The following is an 11,359-nucleotide window of genomic DNA, read 5'->3' on the forward strand; positions in this document are numbered from 1 at the left end:
GGCCCAAACTAAGCTGAGTCATTAGCTCATCCTACAAGTGTATATGTGCTGTATCTGTTCCAAATATTAACAATCTAAACAGCTGCAAAGACCTGATGAAATTACAGCTCAAATGTTTCACAATTTAGTAAGGTCACACAGTCTATTTAAATAGTGTCTGAACTGTAATTTTCAACTGCAATAAATTTGCTGAAGCCCAAGTAAGGGACATACAGGTTTATTTCACTACAAAAACTACATGCCCAGCTCCTCTCCAATTCAATTCTAATTCTATCAAAATATCAAGATTATATCTTGACACTTTTCTATCTCACCACTCTGGAAAAGGCTAACTCTGTTGGAAGATTTGGGAGCCCTTTTGGAGATTCTTCAAGCAGTTACAGAAATCTCCATAGCACAACACCCTCAGTTGCTCAGCTGTGTCTTACAGCCATTGCATTATCAATTAGTTAATTTCTGAAGTTACTAGTAAAATTACACTAAATTTATTCAGGTTTCCCGCCATGCTCTGATTTAGTTATGTTTTAATAGTTGAAGAAAAATTTAGAGGTGGTTCAGGCAGGAAGATGTTCTGTGCCCTTTTCCCTGAAGCATGGAAATTACAGAATGAATTTATAGGACACTCCACAAAAGTGGGTGAGAGCCCATATCTTCCTATGTGTCTGCACAGAGCTTGGAAGTATACTGCAGAACTCCAGTTATTCTAGGTTTATGGTTGTGTCAACCCCAACAGAAGAACCACAGATTCTTTGTTGGTGTTGAGAAACACAGACTCTCATGTGATTACAAGCCTAGAAATGTGATTTCTACCCATAACTCCCAGCTTAAAATTGCCACTAAATCCAAATGCTGCTGTGAGAACCTTGGACAGCTGTGCACAAAGAATCCCCTACTGCTGGCTTGGAGGAGCCAGGACCAGAACAACTCCATCAACCTGCTACTGTTCTGCAATGCCTCTGTAGGTCATCTCACTGGTGGGGAATAACAAAGCACACAGCTACTTGAACGCAGGTGAAATCTTTGTCATAGGCTGTCTTTGTTCTTCATTGTTTGTGTCTAGTCCCTTTAACTTAGTAATTTTGCTTAAGGAGTCACAATTATACAAAAGAGTGGTTTCAGGTCAGCTGCTGTGGGAAAAAAGTTCAGAGAACCATTAGAGAAGATATGAGGAGATGCACGAAGAAGACTGTTAAGGGCAGGTGACTCATTTTCTTAAGTCATGGTAGTGTTACTAGGCTCTTAATTCAGGATGCCTGTTTCAGATTTTCTTCTGTAATTTGTATCTTGTTCATTCCCAAAGGCCAACACCAAACTATTGACCTCGTTTACCCAATTAAACATGATTCTTTCAATTATCTCTGACCTAACTGGAAGTCTAGAAGCAATATCATGTTTACATCTTGTAAGCCTTATTGCTTTCAGATATGCAGCCTCATTACCCATATTATAGCCTTGCATACTAAGGCTATATATATATATATATCTTATATATTGAGTATTATGGGATGGTATCAGCAAAATATTGTTTAAAGATTGTGCACTGAGGGGAATATACAACAACAGATGCCAAATAATGAATAAAATGGAAAGTACCCCCCTTTGCCTACTTAAAACATCCTTTATATAGCAAACATATATTCAACATACTAGTTACTTGTGCGCTTAGTTGAACAAAGCTAACAAGAATATAAACTTGAAGTGACAGTCTGCAACCATATTTTCATGATTTATACAACTACTAACAGTGATTCAAGCTTGTTATTGTTGATCTGAGAGAATTAGCAGAGAATTACATTTGCAATACAGGAGCATGAACAATATTCTTGAGGTCATACACTGAGATAATTTCACTACTGACAACTTCTTTCATTTGTTGCTCTGTATAGATGTATAGAACCCAAAGATTTTTTACATCATATTTATGCATTTTCCCTATAAAAGGTGCGATCTGTAAAATTCATGATTCCTGTGACCACTTTCAAAAAGTAAAAATTACAAAAACCACACAGTAATGCAAAAATATATTCTACAGAGTCCAATGGAAATAAACTTTTTTTTCTCATCTGACTTAATCAGAAGCTGGTTTGCTCAGGAAGCTCAATAAATTAAATCTAAAGCCTTGTTTACCACGATGCTGGCCTTTTTCACAGTGCCTGGGTACAGCTGTACAGTCCTGGGTGGTGTGATACTGTCACACCATTATGTAGCAGTTTAACACACAGTATCTATATATAAAAAATGAAATATCGAGTACCACTATGTACAACTGGTGCTTAAAGCATTATCTAGCTAGAGATGGACAGAACTAAAAAACCACCATATAGCTAAATAAAGATGTTTGATTATACTTTAAAACTTCGCTATGACCCAGAGTATTGGGCCATTTCTAACCATACTGCAGTGCGCTTGCAATATTTCTAGGAATAAAATCAGCAGCTAATATTTCTGAGCTGTCAAAGTCATTCTTGAGTGTACTGATTTTAGATGTACTGGTTACTTACCAGGAGTACATCAGAGATGCAGTGGCATCCCCTTGGTTTAAATGAATTTGAAAAACTGCCTTTGCAGAGGGTTCTTCAACAGTTCACATCCATCCCCACATTGCTAACCATTTTGAAACTTTACCTAATTAAGTTTCTTTTCAGATGTCCTCATTAACGAGTGGACACAGTACGGAACCAAGGCAACTACAGTCAGAGGCATAGCTGCACTCTTACAAAAAGAGAGAATGTAGAACAAATACTCAGTATGAGTAGGTATCTTAACAAAATTATACAGCTGCAGTGTAGCTAAAGAAGCAGCTATACACAATATGCGGAAACTTATCTTGCAGCTGTTTTTACCTTTGCAGCTCGTGATGAACATTTCAGAATTAATTCCAAGACCTAAACCAAAGAGTGCACCTAAGTTCCTCACCAGTCCAGCAAACGGAGTTGTGTCAATGTTTATCCAGTCTGGGTTGGCACACCACTTCTTGGCCTTTGGAACTGACCATAGCAAGTCAATATCAAGAAGCTTGAGGGATAGATAAAAGCCAAGGGCAAAGATGAAAAGAAACAAGTTTGTCTTGATGTACATTCTCAAGCTTGCTGTCTGAATAGCAGAGGTGTGCTCAAATGCTTCGGCCACAAGAATGCCTGTGGATTAGAAACTCAGTGTTACAGGGAACTACACACTTGTACTTTGAAGAAGCATTTTCTACAACGTCCCTGTAGAATTTGACTTTTGAAGACAGAAGAATATATCTATGTAATAAAACACCTATTGTGTGTCTATATATATAGACACACACACAAAATTTACCACTTTTGCAGTACATTACAAGACCTTTCCTCCCACTCAAAACTGCAACTTTGGAAAAAAAAATATTAAATACCAAGCACTACATGGATTTGATATGAGGCATACCTTAAGGCCTGACTGCATCTCCCAGATGACAACCTATTAAACATTAGATGTAAACTGGAACATTCCTTTTCCAAAAGACTCCCTCACTCAAAGACTGGCTCCAGCAATGCAGAATTCAACACCAGTTCCCACACAGGCTTTGAGTGTTGAAGAAAAAGACACAGAACACACTTATCTTCTCTTGTACTCATTTTATCCTGGTTGTGAAGAGGGAAAGCTGTTAGCCAGGGCTGCCCAGGCTGCACTGCATCCATGAAAGAGAACATGAGCACGAAGCCCCTGCTCAATGTACTGGTCACTCTCCTTAAAATCAGATAGATACCAGTGATATTGCTCATAGTTTGTACTCCCTGAATACCAATTTATAATATGCTTAAGCAACTCTCAAAAGTGTACTTTTTCATCTTAAATCACCCAGGGGAGTTAGTCCTACTACTGACTTTTTTTTATTTTCTATTTTGCCACAGGTCTCTGTGTTTGTCCACATTGCACACATGCTATTTAACACCTGGACACCATTTGAAGTGACCCAAATTACTTCCTCCTGAGAGGAAAGGTCATAGCCAGGTAGGAGCAACTTCCTCTCTGATCTCTTCCATGCAGGTAGCACAGTTAAAGATCAGATGCAGCCAGTACAAAGCAGTCAGAGCTCTCTGAGGCAGTGTGGACACAGTGCAGTCAGCATCAACTTGCAAGTGGGCAAGGGCTCACTCCCTTCATTGTAAATTACATAGGCATTCTACCTCGCAAATTTTACCTTCAAACTATTATCAAATTCCTGATTTTCAAGAGAGTGGAGAGCACCACTGGGGCTGCAAGATGAGTCCAACTACTAAAAATTTCTTGGCTTCCCTCATTTTTTAAAAAATTTTGCATATAGGTTAAAAAGAAAAAATAGTAGCATTACCAGCAAATACTCCAAGAACAACTTGATGAGGGAAATGTGTTGCTATGAATACTCTTGAGATGCACACACTGATCTGGATAATCCAAAAAATACTCCAGAGGAATGACCATGTTAGTCTAAAAGGGAAAAGGAAGATGCTTAAAAATAAATACAAGATATTTCATCGACTTATTTACCCCAAGCCCCATCACGTAAGGCTCATGTTTTCTCCAGCGGAGGTTTACTAAGTAGAGCAGTTTAGAATCTGATGATTAAAAACTAGATATCAGTAATAAAACATTATCAAGAGTGGTTACACGAACAGATCTCAGATGTTTCAGGTCTAAGACACCCCTGTGGTTTAAGTGGCGAAAGTCATCAATGGCAGATCAAATTAGGACTAATACCTTAAATATATCTCTTATCATGAAGTCATATATGTAAAAGCTCAATTATTTCATGACAAAATTTACACTGTGTGAAAACCACCTTGCCAGCCTTAGAAAGAACAGCCACCAAAGCAATTGCAGGACTTTCCCACAAAGCTGAACAGCAACACATTAGAGTTAAATTTGTCAACATTATGAGCACTTGCTTTAAAATGGGCAAAGGATGACCATCGAAGCAGTAAATTTATGTACTAACCAAAAAAATCCAATACATAGTGACAATTACGGAGTTAAAAATTTTCAGCACTTAAGGTTTAGGAGGGATTCAGAGGTATTGTATGCAATGTCTGTAAGTTGATAAATACCAGCCTATACAAATAGATAAATCTTCTTAACATACTTTTTCTTCAGCTGAAGTAGATCATAATAAAGGGTTGTTGGGTTTTTTACAAAATAGACCAAAATGTGAATATTTGTTTAAATAAAGTCCATTAAAAACATAATATGTATATAAAGAAATATCTGAATATAATGAGCTGGAATCATGGTAAGACACTGACCTGTGGAGGGTAACAGCTGATTTATCTTTCCATCTAACTGTGTAGCTGAGTGCTGCTGTGACCATTACATACCAGACGCAGGATGATCCCATGGCATGGCCAGATGGGCTTCCTAGCAAAAACAAAAGGGGAAATGTTCAGCTCAAGAATGAAGACAGTGACATCTGTCATACAGAAAATGTCTACCGGCAGTTACTTAGGCACCTAATAATTTAGAAGAGAAATGGCTAAAAAAGGCTGAAAGTGTGAACTGCTTCTCAGAAGTTAATTTTTGCCATATGAATTTTTCAGAAGGTTCATCTATAGGGAATCCATAATACTTATCTGAAATCAAAAAGGTAACAGCTTAATCATTTTATATTGGTGTGAGGTGGAATCTTGATAGGAAAACATAGTATTTTCCCATTACTTGTATTTAAAAACTTAAAAAAGCATCTACGGCTGTCTTAGAGCTGTAGCACGGAATGTAGAACTCATGTATGAGGATCACATAAGAAAAGCTTTGAATGAGCCTCCCCATAATTAACAGGAGCAACAGAAATTTATCTCTTCCAAGCTGCCTTTTATCTGCTTCTGCAATTACCATGGTGTTAACAATTGTGAGCTGCATCTCATAAGCAATGTTATAATCCAGGTAATTAACATTTTGGGTAGTTTTGTTATACTTTAGAAACTTATCCGAAGCACAGAAAAACTGTGTCTTTATGCTTTACTTTGATTAATTTTATAAATTTTAAGGTGCTGTTCAATACTAACCAGATTAAAAGCAGATTGTCAATGAAACGGGCACATGAAATGATGCTCTAATTGCTGTACCCACAGGTACAGCACACAGTAGTCTATAACAGGGAACACTCTCTCATATAGAGAACAGCGATTTCTTTTTGGTCCAGGTTATAATAATATGTGTGTAATTTCTTTTAATTTCAAGAGTAAAATTTTAATTTTACTGAAAGCAATATGACGCCATAGAGAAGTTCCTACAACTGTGAAAATCACCAAAAAACAAGGTATGCTGGCATGATGCAAGGGAAATTATTCCTAAAATTACTTAGTCACTTCCTTTCTCATGTTCACATTCAGATTTACATTCAACAAATCAAAATGGGGAAACAGAAAATTAGATCATTGGAATCTGTAAATCTAGGACCTTTACATCTTGGCTTTCTGTGGAGACAAAAGAGAAGGGACAGCTTTATTTCACTGTCAGAAGAAATAATTTTGGCTTAAGAATATGTTATGAACCAGCACTATCTAGTAGTGTGTAGACACTATTTCAGTGAAGTAGCAAAGCAGAAATATCTAGGCAGAATAAGCACAATGATTTCTGACTACTTGCATTAATTTTTGCTCTTCTGCTTGGCAGTACATTTAGAGTCACTCTTACCAGCTCTTTTGTTAATTTCCTAACAGATGTGCACTCCTGAACCTCACAATGGAACAAATGTCACTGATGAGGAAACAGGAACATTGTATGTCAGCAGTGGAAAAGCTTCTCTTTGTTGTTATCTAGGAAAATGTCATCTAGGAATAATACTTCATAGCTCATCTGCAAATTACTTACTTGAAACAGCATAAATTCCACCTTAAGTTTTATGTTCTGAAGGTTTAAGTTTTACAAATACGAGAAAAAAATGGCTGCAAAGTTTTAGTTCAGTTAATTCCAGAAGTACAAACCAAATTCAGGTCCTAAACTCTTTGCCATGTAGTCATATGAACAGCTCCCTCAGCTTTCTCTTTTGCTGAGATGTGGAATTTGGGGTTCAGGCTATCCTAGCAGTATTTGGATCTGCTTTTCTCATGACTGTGGCTGCTTCTCTAATCTTTAAATATAAATTGCTATTTTAGAAGTGTGTGAAGTACCATGTAAGCTCACACAATGATTTTGTGCATGTAACAGCTGTGCTGACTGCACCTCCTCTTGCTAATGACAAACAGGTCAGTGACAGTTTTAATGGCCCAGTATAAGTCTGGATGTGAGAAAAAAAAAGTGGTCATTAAAGGTGCAAAGAAGGAATCAATATGACAGTTGTACCCACTGGACAGAAATAGAAATGACCTTTCAGAAAGACAGTAACAAGAAGAAATGCCTTCTGGTTCAACGATTCAAAATGAAACACACTGACTGTCTCCTGAGCCAGGGCTCAGATCTACATAGCACTAAATGGGATCAGTTCTGAAGGCTTTTGATAAGATCTGAAGGACTTGAATACTTTATGTTAGGTCCCAAATGAATTAACTTGAAAGAGACTGCAGATCACATAAAGACCAGGCATTACTAAACCCCATCTCTTACAAGGGCCTAAGCTTCTTGTTTACAGTTAAAATGGGATTAAATGCAGGTTATTGTTAACAAAATACAGCTATGCAAACTGCTTAAAAACTTTCAGTGGTATCAACAAGATGTAAAGCACATCATTTCTGCAGTCAGTATTTTCTTGCACAACAAATTAAACTAAATTCAGTGAGCTCAAAGCAAGTTCATCTTTTTGCATATATTAGGGTTGCACAAGTTCATTTAGCCTCAATCAGCAAATCAGCATTTGATTTCCACAGAGAAGACAATGAGACATAAAAAGTGAAAATATACTGAAAAGCACATTTCAAAAATAATTTCCCCCATATATTTCTACACATACTCCCCCACACACATTCAGTGCCAGTGTCTTTGTTCTGGTTCTTTTCCACTTGTCATACATTGTGTACTGAATTGCTGAGACTGTTGTTATTTACACTGAACCACCTACTTAGTTTTTAGGGTTTGAATATTTCTTGCAACAGTGAACAAGCCCTCAAACTCAGTAGCCTCAGGCTCTGTCTTGGAACACATTAAACAATGTCTTTCACAAGTTTTGTGAAAATATGCCCACTCATTCTAGTAGTAGTTATTTTTAAAGCAAGTCCTCCTCCTTTGCATCTTTTAAAAGCAGTGAAGGAAATATTCTTGTTATACAGCAAATAGCTATTGTCTTTCTTCCTTTTCCTCTACCAGTTTCTTTGTATTATTTTATACATGAGCTCTGAGATTTGTGTATCAGGTAAGACCTTCCTAAGCCCCATTCTCTCCCCCTTGAAGCTGCTATCCCTATCAAATACACCAAGGTAATCTCCAACATTTCTTACCTGGTCCAGTTTCACATGTTATAGGAAACTGTTCAAGGCATGGGCTTGACTGGTTAGGATAAATCATTGTTTCCTGTACCCACCAGTAAGGACGATGGCCAAATAAAATCCTGACAAAAAATAAAATAAAATAAAATGAAGCAGAAATTCCATGAAAAGATTTTTATGTAAGAAGGCCTCAGCAAAGCATGATAAATAATCTTACACAGAATACGAAGAGTTATATTTCCAAAGCTCTTCTATAATAGTTCTACAGGTTCTTCACATCTTATTACAATACTATTTCACACATATCTTAAATATCTTCATTGTGAATTTCTATTTTATAATTACCAGGGAAAATCTACTATCTACATTATTCACAGAGAGTCTTCTAAACCCGAGGTAGATATAGCTACTATTATTAAAAATACCAAATTTTAAAACAAATCCAACTTCTTACCATTTAAATATGAGGTTGAACCAATCACCAATGACTGCTACCCATATCATTTTAGTACCAACCCCTTGGTTGAGCTGAAACCAAAGAGGAAAATAAATTGAAAATATATTCCGGGGATCACCAACATGTGACATAAAATTAAGGAAATCCTGGTAAGCCCTGTAGTCCCTCTGTAAATGCTGAATGATAAGCACTCCATTGCTGTGAAGGAGATCCATCTCAATGGATTAAACTGTACTTGAAATATAGTAAAGTTCTTTTAATCTTTAGTTTCTAGTGACAGAGAATGAGAATCATGGAGGGGAGCTATTAAAAAGTGAGAGAAGGTGATTGACATTGCCTTTATATTATATTGGCGTGGTGTACCCAGCCATTCCTGAAACACGTGTCTCCAAGTTACTGGGAAAGCATATGAGTCTGTTAGCACTAGAAAGCTTTTTTGTTTGCAAATTTTAATTGTAGGAAGCTAAGTGAAGTACATGCTGAGCAGCAGCAAATTGTGGGGAAAGCTTTGTGGAAATACAATGTGTGACTTGTGCAGTCCTTTGTATGAACAGTTGGAACATGTTTGCTTAAATTTTTTCACAGTTCATTTCTCTGCAGGATGGACATTACTGATGTGTGTACTTCATTAAGTGTTGCCTGTATAAAGGATAGAAAGACTACACAAATTACTGATCTTTGCAGAACTGTCACTGAAGCTGTACATTTCACTTTGAAATAGAACTTGGCTGCAACTTATACTTTGCGCAACACATTTTTTCAGTCAGGGAAAATGCAACCAACATCCATGTATCAACCACGCTGTTGAGTCTAGATTTATTTTTAAAGCAACAATATTCTTAAAATACTGAAAAACAATTGCTTCCTCCGTGCAAGAGGCTGGTAACGCAGGGCCCAATGCAGATGATGCCCAGTCTCTGAGCCACCTTTCGGTACGGCCATTCTTGGGCATTGCCCGGGGTGCCTGTCCCATGCTGCTCTGCCAGCAGGAGCTGCAGCTGCCACCTCTCGCTGCCCAGCCTGGCAGAAATGAGACCTGCTCTACAATCCAGGGCAGGGTGGGGAACACAGAGCCAGGGCTGCTGCCCTCAACTATTCCCAGTGAAGCACAGCGGTTCTCCACAGCAAACAGGCACGAGGAAACCGATTCTGCCACACAGCAGGAGTTTAAAAGATTACAGCAGACAATATATTAACATATCAGATTTATCAATATTAGTACTGATAACTGTAGCATAGAACATTATGCTCATTTGAGGTGCCTTCATGAAAATAACTTTTTCTGTGAGAGATTAAATGGATACTAAAAGCCTGATGATACCAACTTCTGATATTATCAGAGGAAAACTTCAAGCTTTTTATCAGGCTCTAATGTTCTAAAGTATTCATATCTTCTATCAAATTATTATCTGTGTATCTGAAACAGTGTGAGCCAAAGAGAAAAACAGCTCTATATATGTACTGCACACTTCCCTAATACTCCTTTCATGCACTTCAAGCTAAACTGCACAAGCTGTGGAGACACAGATATGAACTACTTAACTGTTTTTGTTGAAGAGGGGCTTAATGGCTTAAGAGGGCTTCATGATGTGTGGTCAGGGAAGTCACATGGAAGCATTAAGTAAATTCAACAAATACGGCATGACAATTAAATGGACATAGAAGAAGATTTCTCTTCCTGACACAATCCCACATTTACTTTAACTACTCCCATTTAGTTTAGCTATTAATAGTCTGGTTTCAGAATTTTTTTAGCAGATTTAAATCCTATATGTCTATTGCTACCAATTGCATTAGGCCATATAGAAAACTTTAAAGTTAAAAGTTTCTAGGCACTGCTTCTGAATAACTACAATATTTTTCTATACACTGACTGAATTATTCACTTCAACTAGCGCTACCTGATTTCAAGGGAAACCCTTCCAAATTTAAAATTTCAGGCTATTTCAAGAAAAAAAAATCATAGTTTTTTAGCTGAAAATATTTGAGGAGGTTTGTTTCTTGCTAAGCTGTTTACCTTACTGTTTTTTAGAGTGTGCAGCAAGGCGACTGTCATAGAAATGAACGGATGGAATTAATTTTCTCTCTCCCAGTACTTCCCCAAGACCATACTTGTTTAGAAATCTCTCTCTAATAAATCTTTATACCTTATTGGTAAAAAAATGTTCATTTGCTACATTTTTTTACTGCAAAAGTATCTTGCCTTTAAAGATAAGTAAGACTTACTGTAACAATAAAAAATCACTCTTACAGATATGTCTGGGTTTAGTATGCAAAAATGTAGAAAATCTGATGTCTTTCTCCATTTTTCAATCTAGTTTAGCAAGAGCAGTTAGCTTCAAACATGAGTGCAAATGCCAAGTCAGTTGGCAGCTGAATAACAACATTTTGCTTCTACTACTCTGTTAGAAGAACAACAACTATACTGAGGTTAAGTCTAAACAACTATTGTTCTATTAGGAAAAAATATTTTGCAGTACACAAGTTTCCATGAAGATACAATTTAATGTCCTCAGGAGAGTCTACCAAGTGATAAAATAGATAATTT

At 37.0% G+C, this 11,359-nt stretch overlaps 1 protein-coding gene across 1 annotated transcript; it reads right to left on the bottom strand.

Annotated features, from left to right (window-relative positions):
- Window positions 1-1,623: 1,623 nt before the first annotated feature.
- On the bottom strand, window positions 1,624-9,026 carry G6PC2 (glucose-6-phosphatase catalytic subunit 2). The gene is made up of 5 exons (XM_066323322.1): window positions 8,809-9,026; window positions 8,367-8,476; window positions 5,244-5,355; window positions 4,316-4,431; window positions 1,624-3,137 (listed from the first exon to the last, which is right to left on the bottom strand). The coding sequence occupies exons 1-5, from the start codon at window positions 9,024-9,026 to the stop codon at window positions 2,626-2,628; spliced, it is 1,068 nt and encodes a 355-aa protein (XP_066179419.1). The 3' UTR covers window positions 1,624-2,625.
- Window positions 9,027-11,359: the final 2,333 nt, after the last annotated feature.

Source organism: Sylvia atricapilla, chromosome 7, assembly GCF_009819655.1.
Source record: "Sylvia atricapilla isolate bSylAtr1 chromosome 7, bSylAtr1.pri, whole genome shotgun sequence".
Taxonomy (NCBI): Eukaryota; Metazoa; Chordata; class Aves; order Passeriformes; family Sylviidae; genus Sylvia; species Sylvia atricapilla.

What these genes read in the sequence shown, in the direction of transcription:
- G6PC2 (XM_066323322.1), bottom strand. Translation starts at nt 9,026, where the DNA reads ATGGATCTCCTTCACAGCAATGGAGTGCTTATCATTCAGCATTTACAG. An exon ending in TTCAACCTCATATTTAAATG is followed by an intron (nt 8,477 to 8,808) that starts GTAAGAAGTTGG and finishes ATTTTTTGTCAG; the next exon opens with GATTTTATTTGGCCATCGTC. An exon ending in AACATGTGAAACTGGACCAG is followed by an intron (nt 5,356 to 8,366) that starts GTAAGAAATGTT and finishes TGTTTTTGCTAG; the next exon opens with GAAGCCCATCTGGCCATGCC.